The 25,065-nt window shown below is 45.3% G+C and overlaps 1 protein-coding gene across 11 annotated transcripts in view; it reads right to left on the reverse strand.

Moving 5' to 3' along the window:
* DAPK1 (death associated protein kinase 1) overlaps positions 1 to 25,065 on the reverse strand; it is a 207,534-nt gene that overhangs the window by 45,315 nt on the left and 137,154 nt on the right. For 9 of the 11 annotated variants that reach the window (XM_016961086.3, XM_016961085.4, XM_016961088.4 and 6 more), the window contains 15 exons: positions 21,684 to 21,822; positions 20,443 to 20,572; positions 20,228 to 20,276; positions 20,111 to 20,137; positions 19,475 to 19,627; positions 19,078 to 19,123; positions 17,866 to 17,955; positions 16,460 to 16,552; positions 13,894 to 14,013; positions 13,349 to 13,447; positions 12,505 to 12,603; positions 11,029 to 11,127; positions 9,791 to 9,988; positions 8,191 to 8,388; positions 2,914 to 3,012 (listed from right to left, as the gene is read on the reverse strand). In XM_016961086.3, coding sequence (XP_016816575.1) covers positions 2,914 to 3,012; positions 8,191 to 8,388; positions 9,791 to 9,988; positions 11,029 to 11,127; positions 12,505 to 12,603; positions 13,349 to 13,447; positions 13,894 to 14,013; positions 16,460 to 16,552; positions 17,866 to 17,955; positions 19,078 to 19,123; positions 19,475 to 19,627; positions 20,111 to 20,137; positions 20,228 to 20,276; positions 20,443 to 20,572; positions 21,684 to 21,822 — 1,639 coding nt within the window. Of the gene's footprint in view, positions 1 to 2,913; positions 3,060 to 8,190; positions 8,389 to 9,790; positions 9,989 to 11,028; positions 11,128 to 12,504; positions 12,604 to 13,348; positions 13,448 to 13,893; positions 14,014 to 16,459; positions 16,553 to 17,865; positions 17,956 to 19,077; positions 19,124 to 19,474; positions 19,628 to 20,110; positions 20,138 to 20,227; positions 20,277 to 20,442; positions 20,573 to 21,683; positions 21,823 to 25,065 lie in introns of all 11 variants that reach the window. The other 2 variants (XR_008537098.2, XM_063787723.1) reach the window with 2 other exon arrangements.

A 25,065-nucleotide genomic window follows, 5' to 3' on the forward strand; every position in this document is an offset into this window, starting at 1 on the left:
GTCTCTACTAAAAATACAAAAATTAGCTGGGCATGGTGGCTTGCACCTGTAGTCCCAGCTACTTGGGAGGCTGAGGCAGGAGAATCACTTGAACCTGGGAGGCAGAGGTTGCAGTGAGCCGAGACTGCCTCACTGCATTCCAGCCTGGCGACAGAGTGAGACTCTGTCTCAAAAAACAAAAACAAAAACAAAAAAATAAAAAATAAAGAAAAAAGAAAAGGAAATCATGTCCTTTGTAGCAACATGGATGGAAATGGAGGCCGTTATGCTAAGTGAAACAACTGAGACACAGAAAACCAAATATCACATGCTGTCACTTAAAGTGGGCACTAAATGATGTGTACACAGGGAAGAAGAGCGTGGAATGATGGACAACGGGGACTTGGAGGGGTGAAGGGGAGGGAAGCGCGTGGAGGATGGGAGTTTGTTTGGTGGGTACAATGTGCTTTGCTCCAGTGATGGACACACTGAAGACCCTGACTTCACCCCAGTGTAATATGCCAGTGGAGAAAATTGCACTTGTACCCCATGAATATATACAAATAATAAATCAATCAATAAATTTATTGACAGGTATGATAATATTTGCATATCTTGTGCTAATATATTATTGAAATTCACTTCCTGTTTCTTTTTCCTTCTTCCATGTGGCTGCTAGGAAACTTAAACCAAGGGATGTGGTGTGGTCACGTTTCTGAGGGCGACGCCCCAAGTAAGGCCCTCCAGTCTGGAGGGTCTCCCCGGCCCTGCGGAACCCTCCCCTGGCTGCCCGCGGGAGAGGAAGCCCCGGTTCCCTGTGGCGAAGGCCGGGCCCACCAAGCTCTGCTCACCCTCCCATCTCCTGGGCCTCCACGCCAGCTCCAGACATTGCGCTCCCACCGCAGGAGGGCACTGGAGGCTGCTGAGCCCCGGTCCTGACCTGGGCGATCCTCCCGGGACTCTGTCCGGCTAAGGACGGGGTCTGGCCTGCAGGTTCCAGCGATGCCTCCCGCAGGGGCACCCCCAGCCCCTGTCCACGCCCTCAGGACCCACTCCTTCCTGTCACCACGCAGTCCCATTCAGTGACTGTAAATTGATGGCTATGACTCTCAGGTCAGCATCCCTCTCCCATTTCCAGAAGTCTCCTGAGGGGCGCGTGCCTGTCTTGTCCCTCTGGACTCCCTGCTCTCACCGCGCCCCCGGTGTGTGCGGAGTGACTGCGGGTGCAGTGTGTGCAGAGTGACTGACGGGGCTGCAGAATGAGCGCTGCGGGTGCGGCTCTGAGGTTAGCTCTGGGCACCGTGGGAGGGGCCTGGGGACAGAAGACGCTTTTCCTGCGGTGGCAAGCGGGAGAGCGAGGAGGTGCACGGAGGGACCTGAGGAGAAGCCAGGCGGGGACCACCGATACAGATGTTGTGGGCAAGGGCAGAGGGGCCCACGGCTCACGGAGGGACCCCACAGAGGGGGCCGCACATTTCAGCAGCCCCAACCCGCACTGCGGGAATCAGCAGAGTTAGCTGCTGGCATCTTCAATAATGGCCTGGCTGGGTCTTTCATGAGGCCACACATAGGACAAAAATATTTCTTTGTCTTGAAAATGCATATAAATGCTCTATTAGGGAGTAACTGGAACCTGTGCCCAAGCATGGCTGGGCAGGGCTTGACAATGGCCAACGAGATCTAGCAAGTCAGGCACAGCAGGGTGATGTGGGTATGGTGTGTGCGTTTGTGGTGGGTGACCAGGTGCCCTAGAAAGGGGCCTCACCCCATGCGGAGTACTGGTAATAACTGGGCCCGCAGAGAAAGCACAGAGCTGGGCCCCCCACTGCACAGATCAGACCTATTACTTCTGGGGAGGGAATGACATCCCGGTAACATGAGTGCATTCGGGGAGGCGACATCCTAGCCCCAGCAGTCAGCTAACATTTTCCGTCAAGGGCCAGGCAAGTAGGTGTTTCGGCTCTGTGGCCCATATGGTCTCTGTCACAGCTGCTCAGCTCTGACACCTGGTGTGGAAGCCGCCAGGGCCAATACAAACCTTGGGCATGGCTGTGTCCCAATAAGACTTCATTTACAAAGACCAGCAGTGGGATATGGCCCGTGGGCCATGGCTTGCTAACCTCTGGATGATCTCCAGGAAATGAGGCCCTCTTGGTCTCCTCAGAGAATCACCCTCTGTCAGTAAAGCTCTCATCTGTGAGTCCAGGACTGTCCCACAAAGACTGGACAGTCAGCCTACTCTCAGGCCAGCAAGCACTCGAATGATATTATTTCACTGCAGCCATAAAATTGCAACCATACCTCATTAGCTGATGCATTTTCCTTCTTGGGTATTTCATGAAATGTGAATCAAAGGGTTTCCTCAGCAGGGAGGTGCTAGGTCTGGCATCGGGAGCAGGGAGTGAGAGAACTGAAGAAATCTCACTTAAAATACTCCACAGGCCTAAAGCAATGCCTGACTCTTTAAGCAACTCCTGCTTATGGCATCTGGCAGCCTGGTCTTATGGGGTAAATGTGGAGACTGCACCCAACACCCACTGAGGATTCTTCCTCCCCCAGCTCCTTCTAAAGGGCAGGGGCTCCAGCGCCCTGGGGCAGAGGAGCATTTAGGAAGGGGAAGTACACACACCCCACCATGCAGGGGCCCTGGTGTGTGACACGAAAAACAAAAAGGCCAGCGGGAAGCAGCGGAATCCCTGGCAGAGCAGGGTGTGGTGAGATGAGAAGAGGACGAACATTAAGGAGACATTAGGCTGGGTATGTGTGGGCGAATGTCTATGTTACTGCAGTGGAGGAGCTGTGGCTGAACAGCAGCCTGGCTGCTTCAGAATGCAGAGTTGCCATACAAGCCCTGTCCCTCCTGCCCTGGAGGCGCCAGAGGCTCCCAGCAGCTCCCAGCAGCTCCCTCCTTCATGAAGCCCTGTGGGCACTCACCGTGGTCAGCGCCTCAACGCTGGCTCCCATCAGACAGAGATACCGGACCACGTCTAGGATTCCATTGTTGGCCGCAAGGTGCAGAGGCGTTCGTCCATACTGGGAAGAGAGAAAAAAGGCCAAAGGTCGTTCTTCTCACGCAGTTGCTGAGGATGACATTCCGGAGACACAAGGTTAAGGAAGGGGTCAGGGCCCACCAGAAAGGAGGAAGGAGCCATCTCCCTTCTCCTGAAACTTGCTCTCCACTGGGGCAGGCCAGCCAGGCAGAACCTTTCCAAGTACTTTGCAGTTAAAAGAGGAGCTTCAAAATAAAACTTCAAAGATAACTTAAGTAAGTTTCCTGCTGTGCTGGCCTGAAAGAGACAGGAGCCAAGGGCTCAAGGTCCAGAGTTCCAGCAAGATCTGCACCATAGTTCAAATTTAGACAAAGCCAGGGAAGAAGACATGGAAGACAGATATTGAAGACATCCTAATTAGTGAAAATACCAGGACAAGCCCATAAGCCTCGTTTGTGCCTATGGTTCCCAAATTGTGTGCCAAGGTACCCCAGGGAACTGTACCGAATTCATAGGGGTGCCCAGGAATATCTAAAGTTTTTGATAAGAAACATGGTTCTGAGACCAGGTGAACTACTCGCTTGAAGAGGTGCAGAGTGTCATCATTAGACTGCACCACCCTGCCTTCCATGACATCATGTCCCTCACAGCGGGGGGTTGGTAGCTGCCCTGAGAGGAACCAAGAGTCTTGAGGAAATCACTGTGGACAGGAAATGAGGCCGTGTCCACTCTGAGTCCAAGGTTTCAGAAGTGCAGTGCCCAACAGGAGCACTCATCAGATTGTACGTAATGTGGTCATGGAAGAAGGAAAAGAAAATATTAGTTTTCTTTCCGTTTATGTGTATTATCTTTCTTAGCTGCTGCTAAGCTGTTAGGACATAAGCAGTTACTAAGTTGTTTGGACTGAACCACTCAATGAACAGAACTGTTAGGGATTTCTTTTGATCTAGGGGAACCATGAAAAAAATAATTACTGAAACCCTGAGGATGTTGTGAACTGAGAAAGTTTGGGAATTTTTTTTAATGCTATGTATTTTTAAATATCAGTTTTTGTTATAAAGTTAACACATGCTCTTTTTAAAAATCCAAGCAACCTAGAAAAACATATAATACAAAATAAAAATCTTCCTTCTCCCCCCGCCCCTTACTCTCAAGCTCCCTAGCTCAGAGCTGTCCCTGTTTAACATTGTGGTCCATTTCCTCCCAAGCTTTTATCTATGAATCCTCAACAGGAGAGAAATAATTTAAACAGCCGAGATGTGGTCATAGCCCACCTCCCACTCTGTCCCTTGCTTTGTCCACCTAACAGTAGATTGGGAACACTTTTCCATGCCTGTAACGGGAAGGATCACATTCTCGTGAATGCCTGAATCGCATCCACTGTGTGGCTCTCATGATTCATTCAGCCACTGAGGGGGGAGGCTAGGCAGCTCCAATTCCCGGCTAGTGTAAACACCGCTGCAGTGTGGGATACATTCATATTTCTTCATTATTATCTTCTGCAGTAATGCAGAAAACAGATATTAAGCTTTCAAGCATCCTAGAGTTCACGTGAGAAGGAAAAGGGAAAGTTTTGAAGACTGAGTGAAATGTTTAGAAGATGCAATGTAAGGGAGATGTAATTTTGGTTGTAGAATGCACAGTTTTCTAGAAGGGAAGAAAGCTGAGGAAGACAGTGTGATGAAGAAAAGGGCAGAGGAAACGGCCACTGTTGAAGGGCCCAGGTTGGGACAGAATGACACCAAACCCCTTAGCCTTAAATTCCAGGTCTGCCACACCTGGACCCAACGTCTCCAGCTTCATTTTCTCCCTTCCCCATAACCCCCTCCCTAAATACCCACCCCACACCCGCCGTGTGTCAGCGACAGCCCACGGCAGACACACTGGCTTCCCTTGGTGGAAAACAGGCTTCCCTCTTCTCCATCTGTCAAAGGCTTGATCATCTTAAGTGATCAACTCTGAAAAGCCTTCCCTGATTTCTTTAATATCTGAATTGTTGCTTCTGTGTTTCTGGAGCACCTTATGCCCATCACAGCAGCAATGACAATATGAGATGCCGCTACATCTGAATTTGAGTGTGTCTAAAAGCAGCCTGAGGGCAAAGCCATTCACCTTGGCATCTACGAGTTCCTCCCTCCGCGCTGGGCACAGTGCTGCCCTGGAAGGGCCTCGATAAACACCTGACAGGCAGGGAGTCCTCTCTCATCCTCCCAGATGTGTGCGTGTGCACAGCGTGCCTTCTGTCTGTCCTTAAGGGAAGCACCGACTTAAAGAGGGACAAATGGGTAAGGGCCATGCATTCTGCACCATCTATTCCCTTTCCTTTCCATGCTTTCTAACACGGCAAGTTAAACGGCCACTCTCCTGATTTCCATATGAGAAGGAGGAAGAATGCAGAAATGTCTGTTTCACTGCATGAGCGTCAAACATAGCCATGAGGTCCTGTCACATACTGGTGACAGGGTAGGATTGGAATGGCCATTTTTATTTCTGGAGGAACTTAATTCAGATAAGGAAAAGGCAAGACCACGCAATGGAGAAAGAGCAACAGCCTCCTTGCAGAATGTGGATGCCACCCCACGCTCACAATCAGTTACTTGAGTGAGTCTCTAGAAAGCTGGATGTGCTTTGGTAGGAAGCGATGCCTTCTGTTATGTACCTGTGCTTCTTTTAAGCCCTTCTAAAGCCCCCATCACCTTTCCATTAAAAAAAAAAAATAGCAAAACAAGCCTGACAGCAACCCTTCTGAAGAAGCTGTGAGATCCCCAAAATCAGGGTGTGCTGATGATGGGAGCGTCAAAGCCAACCTGGGGAGCCTGTCTGTGGGGGCAGAGATGCAGAGCTTGTTCTGGAGCCAGCACACTTCTGTCCAGATGGGCTCTGAATTACGGGTCTGAATTTTGCTGCTAATTCCAAGGGGTTGAAACTGGAACTGATGATTTTCACATCAGCTGAGCTTCATTCAATGACAAAATCATCTACAGAAGGCCCTCTATGTACAGCTGCTCTGCCACAGACAGTGATTACACAAGTTTATGTCAGCATTTATCGACTTTACTTACAGATATTTGCAGCCTGAAAAATGTGAGACTTTTCCAGTAAATAAGTCAGTGGTTTCAAAACATGAAAGTCTGGGACTGTCTTGTGGATTTTTTAAAGAGTGTATTTAACAAGTGAAGTTGTGCATTTAGGTATGGAGTGAAACTGGGAAGAACACATTCCCTGTTGAGGTTAGGGCAAAGCACCATGAGATGCTCAGCTCCTCCTCTCTCCTCTCACAAGGGGAGAGCTGATTCTAGATGCTGCACACATAGTAGACCCCTGGGCGCAGAGTGGGAATGTCTGCAGAGAGTCAAATAAGTGCAGATGTCCCTTGAAGCTGCTTTTGATTCATTTAAAGAATCCTAGATGGAAACCCAAGGTCTTGATGCTACTTCATGTTACACTTGGCTTTCCCCTTAAGCCACTTACACAACTGACTTGGCAAGATTAAAACGGGACAAACTAAGAAAGCAACCAGCAGCTAATGGCTAAAACCTGGGATACTGCCCTTCCACACAGTCTCAGAATGTGAAATTACCAATTTCAATTTCTGCTTGAGTTAATCACATAACATGCAAAAGGAATCAGTGTACATAAAAGTATAACTTTCCAGCTGTTTCAGATATCCTTTTACCTCCAACAAACCATACTAGAATCCTACTGGCATTGTATATGCCATTGATAAACATTTCCTGAAATTAAAAAATTAATTGCGCTTGGACTTCATTTTTAGCATAATTGTAACAGCATAATGCTTGTCTTTAATACAGCTACAGGGCCAAAATCACAGGAATCTGCAATATTCTGTGTTGTTTGGTAATGAACATCTATATGGAATTCAGAGAAAAGGGAAGGTGGTGGCTAAAATCTAGAAGTCAACATTTTTTATGAACCTAAAAGCACAGTTATTTTCATTTCTCCATTTTTCACCAAATGATAGCATCTCTTCAGTCTTACCACATTTATTTAGCACAAAAAACAGTAGTAGGAACTTTTGCCCATAAAACTCTCAATGTGGAAAGCTAAGCAGAAAAATATAGGGCCAGGTGTGATGGCTCATGCCTGTAAACCCAGCACATTGGGAGGCTGAAGTGGGCAGATCACTTGAGGTCAGGAGTTCGAGACCAGCCTGGCCAACATGGTGAAACCCTGTCTCTACTAAAAATACAAAAATTAGCAGGGCATGGTGGCATGGGCCTGTAATCCCAGCTACTCAGGAGGCTGAGGCATGAGAATCGCTTGAGCCCAGGAGGCAGACGTTGCAGCGAGCCAAGATTGGGCCACTGCACTCCAGCCTGGGCGACAAGAGTGAGACTCTGTCTCAAAAAAAATAATAATAATGATAATAAATAAAATAAATAAATAAAATAAAAAAGAGAAATACAGTCCTGGGATCAAATCTTAATGTCACTAGACATTTTCCTGAAGACTTAGTGCTCTAGAAAGATGTTACAATTTTACCATGCTTCTCTGATTCCTCTACAGAGCCTCATGCTCACATGCATGTACACACACACACACATACACACACACGGGATTTCCATCAGTGTACACTGAGTTATGCAAAAAGTACTTATTATAATAATTTTCTGTTTATGAAATTATTCAAAAGTCACATGTAAAATGCAACTTAAGATGGCAAAACCCTATAAAAAAGTACATGTCCATATAAGTAATATTCACTTTCAACAACAAACACATGCAAATAGAAACTTGGCCAAAATCCAGGATCAGGTGGGAGTACACAGAATCAGGACCCAGGATCGGGGGGATGGACACAGAATCAGGACCTGGGATCACGTGGGAGGACACAGAATCAGGACCTGGGATCAGGTGAGAGGACACAGAATCAGGACCCAGGATCGGGGGCATGGACACAGAATCAGGACCCGGGTTCAGGTGAGAGAACACAGAATCAGGACCCGGGATCAGGTGGGAGGACACAGAATCAGGACCCGGGATCAGGTGGGAGGACACAGAATCAGGACCTGGGATCAGGTGAGAGGACACAGAATCAGGACCCGGGATCAGGGGGATGGACACAGAATCAGGACCCGGGATCAGGGGGATGGACACAGAATCAGGACCTGGAATCAGGCAGGAGGACACAGAATCAAGACCCAGAATCGGGTGGATGGACACAGTTGGAAGCTGTAGGGATCCTGTTCTCTGTGCATACCTTGTTGGAGATGTCCAAATTGCAGTTTGCTTCACAGAGGGCCACCACGATAGGCATGTTGCCATCTTTACACGCCACATGGAGGGGAGTATTGCCGTGCCTGTCTTGATAATCGACGAAACACCCTTGGCTGAGGAGAGTCTTGATTACCTCCATCTGACACCGTCTTACAGCCAGATGAAGGGCAATGTGTCCATCCTGGAAACAAACCCCAGAGATCATGAGAGCTTTTCACTTGGGCATGTGGCCTCCGTCTCTTCACCTTTCCTGCTGCCATCGAGTGAGGTTTAATTGGCAACAAGATCACTACTAAAAGGCCTAGTGGAGGATTTAAATGAAGAAACTTTACTCCTATAGCAGGGGTAAGGACTGGGAGGATGCGGAGCTTTACATGTTCCTCTCTAGATAATCACAGCCTAAGCTGAACACTAGCTTGATTCATTTAGGCTTCGGCAGTACAATCAGATAGAACATAAGTAATTGTTGATACTCCAATGGCCTCTTTAATCAAAGCATTTGTAAAACACTTTTAAAAACATTTGCCCAGCAATCTCTGCCAATTTCCTAAATAGAGAGCCTATTATTTTACCTTGCACCAGGAAAAATGTGAAAGTATTGTGAAATAACTAGCTCAAGGGCTGTCATATAAATGAGAAGCAGATTTAACATGTGTAACCTCTGCATCCCATGAAAAACCAGCCCGGGCATTCATTCTACCTATTACAGAATCCCTGATGAATAGATGTGTTGAGTTTTAGGAGCTGGGTGGAGAGTTCTGAAACATTTCTAAAACCTACTGTGCTAGGGTTTCTCAGCCTCAGCGCTATTGGCATTTGGAGCTGGGTGATTCTCTGTCGAGGGGGCTGCTCTGTGAGCTGCAGGATGTTTAGTAGCACCACTGGCTGGGATCGATGAGATGCCAGTAGCAACCCCCATCTCTAGTTGTGACAACCAGAAAGTATCTCCAGACATTATCAAACACCCCTGGGGGCAAAGTCGCCCCCGACCCAGAACCATTGCTCTATACAAAGAAAATAACTTCACAAAGGGCAGATATTAAATTAACTACAGAATCCCAAATCTAACCGTATATAGCAACATCACAGGCTTGTTTTAAGTACAGATCACAATAAAAACAGATGAGGCTGAATTTGTTTAATTAAACCTGGTCTAGCATCGAGATTGCCAGACAAGAGTGGTTTATTGTCTTTTTACAACACAGCGGATGATAGAAATAAGTAAAACATCTATTTCTTTGTTTATCTAAAAATTAATAGTGTGTTGCCAATGTCAGTCCTCAATGAGAATTGTCTCGGATTCAGTGAACATCACTGTACCTGCTCTAAAGCTAAAAAAGCTAAAAATTATTTAGAGACCAAAGTCAATTGATCAACTCATGAATTTTGTTATATGCCATAAATTAATATTAACTATTAAATACAATATAGAAAAGTTCACAGAATCTTTGGAACAGAGAAGAGATGGGGTAATTACAGTTTGCTGCATGTTTGTTATTAGGGAAACAAACTGAGGAGTCTTGTGGTCCCTCTAGACCCCTAGATCACTTCCCAGTGCATATGAGTCTTCCCCCATAAGGCACCTTGTCGCAAGCATTAAGGTCGGCTCCATGTTCGGCCAGACACTCCACGATGTCATGGTAGCCCCTGGCAGAGGCTGTCAGGAGGGGCGTCTCTCCTTCTCGGTTCTTGATGTTCACGTTACAGCCGGCTTCACAAAGGGCTTTGGCCACAGAGTAATAGCCGTGCCAAGCAGCACAGTGCAGGGGAGTTTCTTCTTCCTGGCCAAGGAGATGAGTACAGAGAGGAGGAGAACACAATAATGAGAAACAAAGTATAAAGCAAGGTGAGAGTCCCTGTCAAATTTGGCAGAAACGCAACCAAGGCAGCAGAGGGAAAGAGCTCATAGGTATTGGAATGAAATATTAATCTGGAATAAAATAACAACATGAGTGTGAGCCACCAGCATTAAGAGGTAGATCTGATGTCTCTCTTTCATTAGTTTTCCTTCCTCAACACTTGTGTGTTTGATGAATTTGGCTTTCTCAGCATATGACTGACAATTGACTTTCGGGAGCCCGTTGAAACCATCAGCCCTGCTTGTCTGAACAATAGAGCCTTCGTGCAGGTGCATTACAGCATCTTTCTAATAAGTGCCTCGCTGACTTTATCTGAAACTACTAACAGTAGGTGAGCACTTCCCTGAGCATGAATTCTTCCAGCAACCTTAATGCCTCTAGCTTTCTGTCATGTTTACAACACAAGGTGAGTGGTAACAGTATTGTTGCTTTGGCAAGAAAGTAATTAGGAGAGCCACACTTGAACAAGTCAAGGGAAGTCCTTATAGACTGTGAGGCCTGTATCTTCAGGATCAACATCGCTAGATACATATATGCACCGATGAGAGGCCATCCTAGTGCGGCGGTGGTTACAAAGGTGGACTCTGAAACCAGACTGTGTGTGTTCAAGCCCCAGCTCTACCACTTCTGAGCTTTGTGAGCCTGGGAAAGTTACAGAAACTTTCCCTGTCTCAATTTCCTCATCTCTAAAATGAGAATGATAACAGTAATCCACCTCATAGGGCTGTTCAGCGGATTGAATGCATGAATGAATAAAGTGGTTAGACCTGATCCTGGCATTAGCACCTTGCACACCTTAGCTAGTACTTCTGTTTGGGTCCCTGCCCCTTGAGCCTTGCCCTCTGTAGTGGAAGACAGAAAGCCTAGCTTGGATAAAACTCTAAAGGCCCCAACTGTACCATCTGGCTGCCTGTACATTCATGTATAGAGCAGAGGAAGGGAGGATGTCAGTCATGACCCACCTTGTCCTGGATATTGGGATTGGAGCCAAAGCTGCACAGTAACTGAGCCACGTCAGCATGGCCGTAGCGAGCTGCCACGTGGAGGGCCGTCTCTCCAGACTGCAGAAGAAAAGGAGTCGGTGATTCAGAGCCACATCTGTGAGCAGGCTATGGAGATCAGAACCCAAGGCCTACACCCAGGCCTGCCTGGTTCCACTCTGTCCCCTTTGGTTCCACCCACCCACCTTGGGCAGATGCCCCTATAGTGGCTAGGATTGGGACCTGAGGTTGGGGTGTCCACCACACAGTGAGTATTAAGCCCACATACTTGGCTCATCCTGTGAAGTGCAAACAACTCAGGAGAAGGCTCTCCCTTTTCCATGATAGTTGTTCTCAGTCTTCTTTATGTGCTGATACTTCTAGCTGTGTGATTTTCTCTTTAAACACAACACTCTCTTTTTACTATTGGGTTCATCATTCAGCAGTTACTTAAATGAACAATTTTATTTATTAATAAGCTTCTCATTTCATTGCCTATGATTAGAAACTTATTTTCTTATATTCTCAGAGATTTTCTCAGAAATTTTAAAGAATGTCACTATTTGCCCATGCAATAACTTTCTGTGAATTAGTAACAAGTGCAAATCCTTTAAGATACTTTACTTCTATCCACCCCACAGAAAATCATCAGAATAAACAAATTTTAAGAAGACAAAACAAGATATAGTGTTGCCACCTTCCAGAAAACTGCCATAATAAATGTGTGTCTCTGATATGAATGTTACCCCTCAGATATGGTGCAGTGCACAACCCATGCAACTGTGTGTGGCAGCTTGACTAAACGTCAAATTAGTCTGCCAGTACTGGAAGCAGAGAAGTGTTGTACAGTAGAATAAATAATGGATGAGTAGGTAGGAATTCCAGGTTCAGGTTCCAGCACAGCCAATTAATTCACAGGATTGTTGTGTGAACTGAATGAAACACACACATATGAAAACAAGGTATCTTGATAAATCAGTAACTTTTATAACACCGTTGTGCCAAAAAAAAACCTTACTTTATTACTTTATGTGCATTGTCTCATTAATATCTTCTAGTGTCTGTGATTGTCAGGTCAGCACTGTCAGCCACTTCAAAGAAGAAGAGAATAGGAGAGATCCGCTTAAAAGCACAAGGTTGAGTCAGGAAGAAAATCGAATCGAGACCGAGGTCTCTCTCTGGTTGTCTGTACTAGAACTTTGAGGTTTTTATGTTATGGGGATTATAATTCAATGCGTGCGTATTATGGCAACTACCTGAAAGATTTTGACTTAAGGCTGATTTCAGTATTAGACCAAACCACGGGCAACAAGACATTTCCAACTTAAATGTTCTGCAGGTGAATTCTGGTCCTGATTCCTTTCCTTTGGGTCCCGATGCACATGGTAGGCCAGCACTCACACTCACATGCATCCATTTACTACCTCCTCATGTTCCTCCTAAGAGAAGTGGCCTTACCTTGTCTTTCACATCCAAAGGGCATTTGTTCTCACTGAGAAATTTCAAGGTATCGACGTGGCCATGCCGAGCAGCCCAGTAGACGGCATTGGACCCACCCTGCAGGAAAATCAACCTGGGGTCACATTTCTAGGGAGCTGACAGCACCAGACGCATGCATTCCTCAGACTCACTGTTATTTCCCTTCCTGTGTGATGACAAACCCCAGAGGAGCAACTTCCCAGAGGAATAAAACCCTCATTCTATTTTACACCTTTGACAAATGTACCGTGGTTATACTAGATGCTAGCATTAGGGGCACCTGGGTGAAGCAAATAATGGAACTCTCTGTACCACTTTTCCAACTTTTTTTTGTAAATAAAAAATGATTTCAAAATAAACAATTGCTTATAAACAATTATTTTATGTTTGTAAACCCTCATCTCCCCGCTCTGGTTAGGATTCCCTTACTGCAGAGGGCCAGATCTACTCCACTTACAGCTCTGCTGACGTCTGCAGAAGCAGGCAAACACATTTCTGATGAGAATAATTAGATAATAAAACTTTTTCATGTGTGACATCTAACATTGTTGAGTAAATGTGATCGGTAAGAAGTAAAATCTGGGTAGTGTACAAAGAAATGCTGATGTCAAGCAGCAGCGCCAAGGGGAGGATAAATGATAAATGTTTGCCTCTTTAACCCATGTGTCAGGCTGTACCAAGCTGTTTAAAAGCAGCTCATCTTCCTTTACAGGAAACTGAGAAACAAGTTAGGACATAAATTTTTTTCCTCTGTTACCCCTATGATTAAGATACACTTGAAAATACTTTAAAATTCAATTCATTTCAATAAAACAATTATGACCTTATCCTGGACATCGATTCTTGAGCCTCTTTTAATGAGCAACTGTAGTATTTGAATATTCCCACAGCCAGCAGCAATGAGTAATGGAGGTGTCCCGTGCTAGAAAAGGCAAGAAAAAAATTACTAATTTTCAGGTTTGGTAGGAAAGGAAAAGCCCAAACAATGATTGCTGTTCCCACACACCTTCCCCTGTCTCCACAGACATAGAGCTACCACTGCGTGGCAGGAAGAGAAGACAGGTGGAAGGGTATAAAACCTTTCCTTCCCCTTTCAGATTCTCATCATCGGGGACATTTTCATTAGCAGGATGAGAAGATCTAAAATTTCATGGGTAGAGATACAATACGTGAATGAAGGAAGGTCCTCAATGCACAAAGACCTTATTTGTAACTCAAATCACTTTCTAAACAGAAGTGATTTTCCCCACAGTATGGAGCTTCCAGTTGGAAGGGAGAATGGAGAAGCAGATGGGGTCTTTCCTTGGATATGGAAGGGCAAGGTCACTGTGACCCACCCCTCCAGTATGCGGCAGAACAGAACCAGACCTTGTTGGGTTGGTTAACATCATAGTTGGATAATGAGCCCAGAAGGTGCTGCAGGCCTGGGACGTTGTCATCGTTGATGGCATGGATGATGGCTTTCATCACAAAGGAGTCTTCCTCATCCTTGAGAGAGACAGCCAAGATGGAAACAGAGTTACATTGCTAGCCATGCTTTTCTTACCAACATAAAAGAAACCTGTGCTCACTTGTTAACAGGGGCATTCAGAGGAAAGTAAGCCATTTACTCCCCAAATCCATACAGTCACGGAGGGACCTAGGAAGGAATTTTTGCTCCTTCCATGTTGCAAACAAACACTATCTACTCTTTATCTGGGCTTTAATGTCACCTGCAGTATAGCCCAGAGACACAATGTCCAAGATCCAGATTTCAAATAATGATGATAAGTAACCCTTTGTGTTTATCTTAAGAATCTGTCAAAACATAGTTCCTAAAACCACTGTGAAAATTTTTAGGTATAACACAGACTCTCTTCCTGGATAAGGAAAAAGAAAAGCCTATTGCAGCAAAGAAATGATGCCTTTGAATAAGATATTCTCAATTTGCAATTTTTCCAATTACAGAATTGTTTTCTGATCACTTGAATTTCTTCCATTGCTAGGTATAGAATAACATGGCAAAAATCTCTGAAAGCTGGTCCCAATTATAAAAAATAGAAAAATAAAAATTAAAACAATAGGCTCTAAATAAAGAAAATAAAGGCTAGAAATCAGAAAACTGATGCATTTCTAATTACAAAGGAAAAATAACTGAAGAGTAGTGAACAAAAACTGGAAAAATCTTTGCCACTCTTTCAAAATTCACATTAAAACTAAGGAATTAGCTAGAAAAATCCTAAACAAAATTTCTGAACTTATGAACATAGAATTATGACCACTGGAATTTCAAATCTGGAAAAGTTAATCTACAGAGGCTGAATCTCTGCTTGTGGGGGAGAATGGAGAAAGCATTTCTCTCCATCTGCTTTCTCTTCCCTATAGATCTGAATCCAAACACTTTTCATGCGGGTTTTAGTAGTATTTGTATAAAATGCATGTTTAAGAATGCCACTGGTTTTGCTTTTCTATCACAATTGAAGTCAGTGACTAAGAGGCGTTTACATGAAAGTGCAAGTCAAGAGAAATGGGGAAAACAGAAGGAATAAAGCAGATTGTTATGACTCATCCCCATGATTAGAATATGGAAATAAGGGAATCTGACTTCTGGGAGGGGATCTTTCCACTTGGAGCTCCTACAAGACCCTTGGTCCCTCTCCTACCCTAAACCTTTCACTGTGACACATGTATTGTCTCCCAGTTGAATATTCAGTGATTTCAATTTGCAATCTTTAATCATTCTCATTATCTTACCTAGAGTCACAGTTTTTATCTTTTCACTGGTTGTGCAGCCACCCTCTAACAATTCCCAAACAAAGCCTCCTCTTCTCTCTCTTCTCACCCTGAACTGCTTCTCTTTTGTTTTTTCAAACATCTCCAATCCCATTTCACTCCACAAGGCTAGATGTGAAGCCTCAGTGAAGCTACTAACTTAAGGAGAAAAAAGGGGAGCTGGTGTTTGCAGTTCCCACCCTGAAGTACTTGGCTCCACCGGGAAAATGCTGACTATTCAGTTAAAGGGGCAGGGTAGTTCCCGCAGGACGACCGTGGCTGCCTTGTCTGGAGTCCCCTTCACCTCCTGACTTAACAAAGCCCCGTTGTTTGATTGTCAGGGGAAAGTCTTGTTGAATTCGGATGCTTCCACTCATATCTGAAGAGCTTATCTGTGATTAGGTTTCAGTTTGGATTAGAGGAGAAAATAAAGAAAATAAAGGCTAGAAATTTGAAAATAAATGCATTTCTAATTACAAAGGAAAAATAACTAGAGAGTACTGAACAACAAATTTGATAAATCTTTGCCACTTTGTCAAAGTTCACATTAAAACTAAGAAAGTTGGAGTTACATTCAAGGGCCTTGGGCAGTCAACACCAGGGCAGTCAGGCAAGCAGGTTTGGCCTTCTGGTCTGCTAGGAGACACAATCAGTAAGCAGCACTGCATTCTCCCTGATTCTCTGGTGCGGGTGTGTGGGAAAGGAGTGGCAGCTGTCTGTCCCTTCTGTGCTACTGTTAACCAAGATTCTTCTATGTCAGTGGCTACAGTTCACGCAGATTAGGACAAGCTCTTTTCTCTTCTGCTGGCTAGCCTCTCTTTTACCAAAATATCAGTGCGTGTGTCTCTATGTGTGTGCATTTGCTGTGCGTGTGTGTGTGTGTGTGTGTGTGTGTGTGTGTTGGGGGGGGTAGTCCGTGCTTATGTTTGCATCAAGGTGGAGGGTAGTGTTAGAGGTATGAGGCTATGACGGGGGACAGCACCATCCAAATCAAAGAGAAAAAAAGAGGAAAGAAGCAAGAGGGTGCATCAATCAGCACCCCCAAACCCCTCCGAGGGGATCAAGAATAAGCTTGCCATTTCCACAACTTCAGGTTCCTGGGAGGTTGAACGAATAGAACAGCTTGGTCATTCTGAGTACCCAGTGCTGAGAAAGGAGCACCAGGGCACACGGGTTTGCTTACCAGAGTATCATCACTTCTGGCCACACTCATGTTACTTCTGGACAGGAATGACCTGGATAATCTTTGGCACAGTGATATCAAGCGAACGGATTGCTTTTTTAAAAAAAAAAAAAAAAGGGAGGGCGGGGAGAAAAAAGGTAGGGTGAGAGGAGGAGAGACAGCTTATGTAACAATTGTCAAATGAGTACAAACGACAAAGCCTGCGAGATCGTGTTCATTGCTATCAGCACACACTCTCCCAGGGTGGGCAATCCTACAGCAGACTGGGTTGTATTTGCTTAAAGAATAATTTTAAAGGTCTTGTAAATCAAGACAACAGGATATAGAGATTCTCCTTCCATGTTTCATTATTGAACTACAGAGCTGGACACCCCACATCCTTTCTCTCTCTATATTTTCTTCTCTGCTGTTTGGAGAAGGTGATCTGACCCTTGCAGGTCGCCCCTCAGAGAAGCACAGACTGCAGGGGCCTTGCTCTGTGTCCTTTGTGCCACATAAGCAGTGATGGTAGACAATATGATAACCAAAACGCAACAGCTGTTGGAAGTGAACAGCTGGGGGACCTCTTAGTCTATAGAACAAACATCTCTGCATTTACTCTTTCAGGCAAAAGTACAGTTAAAGAATGAGAGCGAGAAAGAGAAATGGTTGCTCTCTCTCTATTTTAAGCCTAATTCTAAGGACTTTTGAGAATCTAGTGCTGTGGTCTTCCTCATCCCTACCATGGCACCCCAAAACTGGTAGGTGTGAAAACGACGTACATTTCTGGCCCTGAGCTGGGAAGACACGGTAGGTACCCACTTCCTCTAGGTTTGACATGACCCTGGGCACAGGAAACCATCCCATCACCTTCTTAGCCCTGAAGTGTGACTTGTTCCAGGAGGTCTGCAATGCCTTCAGAGCTATGTCCCACCCAGCCCCTGTGGAGGCCATCCACACTGAGGAAGGAGAACAGGCCACCCTGCAAATGCTCACGGCCCCACCCCACCCCCACTCCAACCACTCACAGACAAAGGCTGGGCTGAGAGACCCACTTACCCAAGGTACAGCACAAATGTAATCTCATGCTGCTTACCACAAAGAATGAATTTATTTAAAATGTGGCTTGTAGTATTAGAAAAAAATTTCACTATAATTTTACAGTGCTGCTATAAAAATTTGCACTGAGAATAGTTTTGATGAAAACAACACAAAATTACATTTAATGGTATCAGTTAAAGTGACTAAAATATTGTTTTTGCTTGTTTTTGAAAATAGAGTAATGGTGCAGAAGACTACAGGGTGGATTGAAAAGAGGAAAGGATGTATCTTCCATATTACCAGTATCAGAGGAGAGGGACCCTGACCACACACTACTCTACACAGGAAACAGAATTTGTTAATCCCTCCACAACAAACAATCTTACTTTCCATTTTTTCCGGGCTGCAAACTTCTTGAATTTCTCCATGTTTACTGCGGATGCTTTTCTACTAAGTGCCTGTTGTGTATCTTTAGGCTAAAATAAAAATCCAAGAAAAAAAAATTAAAGCTCTCAAATTATGAAAATGTGTTATATGACAATTTTTTGAAACATCTCCTTATTCAGGATGCTTACACATTCACCTTATTAAATTAGCATAAGAAGTTGGGATAACATGGAATACCTAGGCACCTAGTCTTAGCGGGCTCACTCTTCTATCTAAGGGTTTTGTATCATCCATGAACACTGGGGAGAAGTAGAGCTTGGGGTCAAACTAAATCACGACTTTCCACACTGATAGTTTGGGAATGGCAATATTCATGGTGAGGCTATGTTATGAGGCATTCGAACTTGGGTATCATCAAGTAATGTAGAGCTGAGAGGGATCTCAGAGGTCAGCAAAGTTAGTTTGGCCTATAGCAGGAGAATTCCTTGTATTGTATCTTTTTCAGTAGATGTATTTAGCTTTTGTCCTCCACCTCTGGGAGGAGGAGACACCATAGCTGGCTAGGAGAACCCAGGTAACCGCTGGGAACTTGCACAGCAAAGCTATTTGCCCCCAGAGCCTGATTCTGTGATGTTCACTTCTTTATTTCATGATTTTATTCTGTAACTATCATACTTTCCCACCCTTAGCCCTTTCTGCCCTGGATTGAAGATACTTTAATCCAAACGTCAACCAGGCCAGGCAGGTAATGTAAAGGTGTAATGTTCCAGGGGGCCCTGTTCCCTAGCACCAAGGCGCCTGTGCCACTTCCCGAGGCCACGTGGAATGAGGGCTCAGTGTCAGCAGATCTTCAGATTTCCCAAGAGAAGCTGGAAATCCAGATTTGATTGATATTTACATGCTGGAATCAACATAAAATTTTAAATATACTGTTTGGGCCAACACCCCACAGATCACTCCAAACATAGTTGTCGAGTGGGCTTGACCTTCTTCATTTCCTGCTCTGTGCTCGCTTATTCCTCTCTCCCCGCCTCTGGGATCATTAGTATACAGTCTAACCTGTCAGCTTTTCTTAAGATACGATGCAAATAGCAAACTTAACACTCCAGGTGTGACCTGTGGTTAGCAGTACTCTATGATACATGAATACCAGGGTGCCCAAACCAATCACATAGAAAGTGATCTAAACAGTTTCATAATATGCAACTCACCTTGATCCAGGGATGCTGCAAACTATCTTGAATTGTCATTCTCTTCCTTGAGGGGAGGGGAAGAAGGAAAAAAATGCTGTGACCATAGCAGCAAATACTAAGGTTGTTTTCATGCTGGCTGGGCCTGCCAAGCAGATACTGTGGAAAATGCAGTTCAGGGAAGAAAGCCAAAAACAACATCGGTCTTTTTGTGATTATTTCACTGCGCCTGCAGGGACTGACTGAGTGGGGGCAGAGGGCCCTGCTTGCATTTTCTGAAGCGTTTCACATGGCATGCTGCCCTTTGGCAGATGAAGCAAGCAGGGTCTGAGAAACGTGGCCCTGTGCATGGAACAGACACAAGCTCTGGGCTGGCTGAGGCCGTGGCCAAGCACCTTTCAGGAACGTGGACACTCACTTTGGATCCTTGACCAGAAGTCTTCTTATGAAATCTTTGGCTAGGGCACTGGTATTACTGAAGTATTCATCCTCAAATTCGTAGTTGACAGCAGATACATTTGCTAACGTTTCTTGCTTAGTGTCTCCAAGAAATGGGGAGGCCCCACTTAGGCTGTTAAAAATAAAGTTGGGCACAGAACATTAATGATGACCCCTTGGTGTTGTCATTTTGCTCCTATAACATCTGGAGTGTGGAATAAGATTATAATCTGGTGCTCAAATAGTCACTTTAGAGTTTGATTATATTTCATAGGGCTTGAACTGTCAGGAGCAAATGCTTCAGCTTCAGGCAAAAGGATTCACTTAACAAGTTAATTTGGAACCGCGTCTGGTAGTTTAAAGGAAACCTGTTTTCTCAGCAGTGATGGACAGCTATGCTTTCTTTCAGTGATTATGCTACAGTTTCTGATGACTCATTTCGAATTAGGAGAACATGTTTAGTATAAACTAAACATGTTTTGGGGGTGTAAAATGAATATGTTTGCATCAAAAGCATGCATAAGCTGAAGAGATCAACACAGCACATTTAATGGTTAATTAAACCTATGGTCTCATAGAAGAGAAGAGAATATGAGTTGTGAATTCTGGTACTTACAGAATATAGGTTATTACCCCGATACTCCTAAAAACAACACAAAACAAACAAAAAAACATGTCAGAAGAATAGTCAAATAAATCAGAAAGCAAACAACACCAAGGACATACTCCTTACCACATATCTGCCTCAAGACCAAGAGGTTCATAGTTGACTATCTCAGGAGCTAAGAGGAAACAAACACTCATTTAGCTTGGGAGGAAGCAAACTAACCGATTCTATCTTCATGCAACAACCAGGAACATGTAGCAGGGAAAGAATCTTCTAGCAGGGGAGGTTTGCCAGAATAATGTTTATGAGATGTAAATGACCACAGGAGCAAAGAAACTTACCGACAAACTCTGGAGTCCCAAATATGTTTTTAAATTCATTTCCAAAGTCAATTTTATGGGCCAACCCAAAGTCAATGATCTTGATCCGAGGTTTGGGGACATTTCTATCCAAAAGCATTATGTTCTCAGGCTTGAAAAAAAGAGAGAGATAAATAAAAAGCTATGATATGTTATGCTGAGGACAAGATGGCAGAATAGTTCTTCTCTCCAAAAAATAAAAGGCCAAAAAGTAGGGAAGAAAGGGTGGGGGTAACTGGGGGAATGGGAGAGGAAAAGGAGAACTCAGTGTTATTCCAGTTGTAGCATGAGGGAGCTGGGGTCTTTATCCACCATCTCTCCATCCTCCATGGCTGACAGTTGCTTCTGTGGAAATTTTTCTTTTGCATTTCCAGCTCCCAGGGCCAGAAACAAGATGCCAGGAAGAGTCACAGGTATTTGCAGCAAGCCCTCTGTTAGGATGTATATGAGTGTGTGCCTTTGCACGTTGTTTGTGGGGCCAGCAGGGACATGAATGGGACATTGACAGCTCTGCTACAAAAGAATGGGGAAAATCCTCCCTCCTCTGAAATCCTATCCCAGCTCTACTGGTCTGAATCAACTACTCGGATGGAGCACACGCTGCTTTACCAGACCACCTCTTCCTGCCTTGAACTGGAACTTCCCACCATTGCCACTTCCTATTGCTCCTGTCGTGTCTTCCCTTCCCAAAGAGACTACACCTCTGTCATGGCTGGGAGGATGGCTTACATGCCCTTTCATCTCCAACAGCGTCCTGCATCCAGCCAGGCAAATGCCCCAATTAGCCAATCTGAGTTTGGTTTGCTTAATTATTGGTGACAGAGTCAGGCCATACGCCTTTGCATCACTCAACACATTTTCTATCTTAACATGCCCAGAGCCACAGAAGGAACCGGTGCCAGTCACTAGCTGCTGGCTAATGTCCCAGTAGCCAAGAGCAGCCCCCTTACTAAAAAACCTGGCTCCTAAGACCCCTTGTATTCTTTACCAAGAATTCCAGAATGTAATCAATTATCGTTAAGCCTCTATCCCACAAAAAGGTTAGCCATCCCAGTGGGAGGCATGTATCCTATGCTTGCCGATTTATAGTGATATTTCTGTTTGTTAAACTGGTACAGGAAAAATCATGTAACTCTTTCAGATGCCTCAATTTTTCTTAGCAGAGAAACAACCAAGGCTGTGATCTGCACAAGCTTCTATCTGGCTTACACTTTGAAACGTACCTTAAGATCAAAGTGGGCGATTTGAAGGGAGTGCAGGTAGTAAACACCATTAAGAATTTGTTTGAGAAATTCAGTTGCTTCCTCTTCAGTTAAAGATTCCTTTTCAGCTAAGAAGTCAAACAGCTCTCCACCTGCAACACTGAGAACCCGGAAGCAGAGGTTATTGGTAACAACTCTGTTTCATATTGATTCCTTCTCTCATAGACTATTGGTGCGCTCAAACTTCAGGCAAGAAAACAGCATAAAGACTATGCTGAAACCGCCAAGCATGGAGTCAGAATTATCTGTGCAGGTTGTTGACAATTCTGCATTCAGACACATTTGTGCTTGTAAGCACTTGGGAACCATTTTCCTAAGGTTCCGTGTTCACAAATGAGAGGAGGGGCAGAGATGAAATGTTGTGAAGAAAATATCAGTGTATCTTTAAAACATTTTATATTAAACATACTTAGAGGTGATGTCTTAACTCTAATGACGAGAAAAAATCTGCAAGCCAGCTTTGTACAGAATTTATAGTGTATATCTTCTTATTTCAATTAGAGAGTACCTGAAAAGTTCATAACTTGCATGTTTAATTAATTCTTTAAAACTCAAATTCACAATATATGGTCTGATAAGGGTTTTTTCCTTTCTTGTCTAGTATTGGTTTGTATGTAAATACTAACACATTTATAAAAATCACATTTAGTAGCCTGGGCGCAATGGCTCACACCTGTAATCCCAGCACTTTGGGAGGCTGAGGCAGGCGGATCACAAGGTCAAGAGATCAAGACCATCCTGGCCAACATGGAGAAACCCCGTCTCTACTAAAAATACAAAAAACAACTGGGCATGGTGACGTGTGCCTGTAGTCTCAGCTACTCGGGAGACCGAGGCAGGAGAATCGCTTGAACCTGGGAGACGGAGGTGGCAGTGGGCCAAGATTGTGCCACTGCCCTTCAGCCTGGTGACAGAGCGAGACTGTCTCAAAAAAAAAAAAAAAAAAAAAAGAATACATTTACAAAAAAAGCAAAATGTATGTGGTTGGTTGCGGATTTTTTTAGTTTATTTCTCTGTCCAGACTGTAAGTGGGTGGAGGGGAGTGGTCAGAACCTCCCACCCCAGCTATTGGTTACTGCTGTATGCCCCACTCCCCGCACAGAGCCAGGCACACAGCATGCATTCAAAACTTTATCAGGTGGATGGACGAACAAGCTCCCCTAAAAACTCCACGGTAGCGATGAATGGCAAATAACAGGGAAGTTTTAATAAGAGTTTTTATAAGTTAATCTTTATCAAGTTTAACCATATCTTCACAACATAATAATTAAGTGCAATTATGCACAAACTGCTGTATTCATTATCTCTCTTAGGGCAAGAGCGCTCCCTAAACATTATACCTTCCACATCTACATCCATTCAGAGTAAGAAAATTGGTGCTCATAAGATCAGATAAGAATGACAAAAAAGCTGTTTTCTTAAAAGTTTCAGATCCCACATGCCTTCACCCTCCAGGTCAGTGTTTTCCTTAGCATGGTCTAGAGTCCATGGGCATCAGAATTATTTGAGGATGCTTTAAAAATGAAGATTCTGAGCCTCACTTTCAATCTGCTGAGTGAGGGCTTCCAAGAATGGTGACCAGAAAACTCAGCATTTTTAACAAGCACCTGAAAAACTGAGACCATTTTCCCATGTCTTAATTCCACGCTCCTGCTGCAGGGCCTCCCACTGGTTTACGGGGATGGTGGAGTGACTCTCCTATCCCCAGGGGCCTGGCAGAGGTAGCCACACCCTCCTGTGAAGAGTCCACAGGCCTCCCCTATCCTCCAGGGGACACAGCAGGGCCTGGACCCAGCCAGGACACCCAGGAGTCCAAGCGAAAGGTGTCCTACATGGACCCTGCCTCAGCAGTGGCCTTGCTCTCCTCCTGACCCCTCCCTGCACTCCCCACCCTGCTCTTGGGAGATGCAGTCTGCCCCCACCCTCTCCCCTCCCAGGTGCCCTTGGCCTCACAGCCCCCACACTGTCAGCCCACGGAACAAGGCAAGGTCTCCCGCTTCTCACTTTTGCATCTTATTCTTAAAACAAACAACGGGGGGAGAGAAAATCCTTCAACTGTAGGGGGGAAAAAGTGGGAGATTGTGAACCAACCCCATCCAAAGAAAGCTCTCCCATCACACCTGGGTCTCCAGCCCTGGCTTCTGTGCTCTCTGGGGCGCCCCGCACCACTGGGGCTGACTCAGGCACCGCGGCCACGTGATGTGGAGAAGTCAAGTGCCCGCATCCAGTCCAAGTCTTAACTTCTGCCATGCGCTCACCCTGAAACCCGGAAGGTTACCCCTTCTCTTGAGCCTCATTTCCCCAAAGAGGAGTCATAAGACCTCTTCCCTTGAAGGTTATGAGGATGAAAGGTAATAGACATGTGTAACTGGCAAGGCTGGCACGTGGGTAAGGTCCAGCTTGCGGGAACGAGTGTTGTTATAAAGAAGGCCACTGTCACCCCTGTAGCATACCACTGCTTCCTACAGGATCCAATATGAAAGCCCCTTCCTGCCCGCTCCTCCTGCTAAAACTGGTCCATTGGTTGAGCCTAACCACTGCGCTTCCCAGGAAGAAGGTGAGGGGAAGGAAGTGAAACTTCTGCTGTGAATGTGGTGCCCAGCCGCTGGCTTTCTCTCCGTGGCCCCCTTCAGGGCCTCCCGAGCCCACCTCACTCGCACTCTGCTTGTGTTGTCATAGAGTACGGAGATGCATTTTTCAGACAATGAGAAACGTCTGGAGTTTGGCTGCCTGGTTGGGGTGAATCTTCCAGCACCCACACAGCTGGCACAGTCTGCTGGCCCTGAGTCCTTTCCAGGGGCTCCACTGTCCAGCCTTCTGGCAACCCCATGCTGCCCTGGCCTCAGGCTTTGCCCGCTCTTCTCTGGCCAGCTTTCTCTCCATCCCTGCCAACCTAAGCTTTCTTCAGATCCAAGATCTCCTTCTCCTGCCAGCTCCATCTTCTGTGAGGCAGGATGGCAAAAACGAGGGGACCATGGTTCAAATCCTGCCAGGGCCTCCAACCTTGCTGAGCCTCTGACTCCCGTTCTATAAAATAAAGGGTAACATCATAGCTTACGGAGTCATCCTGAGGTTCCAGGACATGTAGCGACCCTTAGTGCTCAATAAATGCTGCTGTCTTTCTTCCCATGTGGCTTCAAACCAGAAGTTCTCCCATGGCAGCAGGGGTGTGCAGCAGGCTCTTTGGGGTTGGGGTGGGTAGAGCCCATTCCCGAGGTGTCACATTCCCACCATGGCCATCTCAAACTCCCTCCCCACGTGATGTCAGGGACCGTGGGTGGAGCTGGGGAGGGACGGGCACTGCAGCGGTGACCTGGGTGAGCTGGGATTGACACGGCACTGC

The sequence above is a fragment of the Pan troglodytes genome, chromosome 11, assembly GCF_028858775.2.
Source record: "Pan troglodytes isolate AG18354 chromosome 11, NHGRI_mPanTro3-v2.0_pri, whole genome shotgun sequence".
Taxonomy (NCBI): Eukaryota; Metazoa; Chordata; class Mammalia; order Primates; family Hominidae; genus Pan; species Pan troglodytes.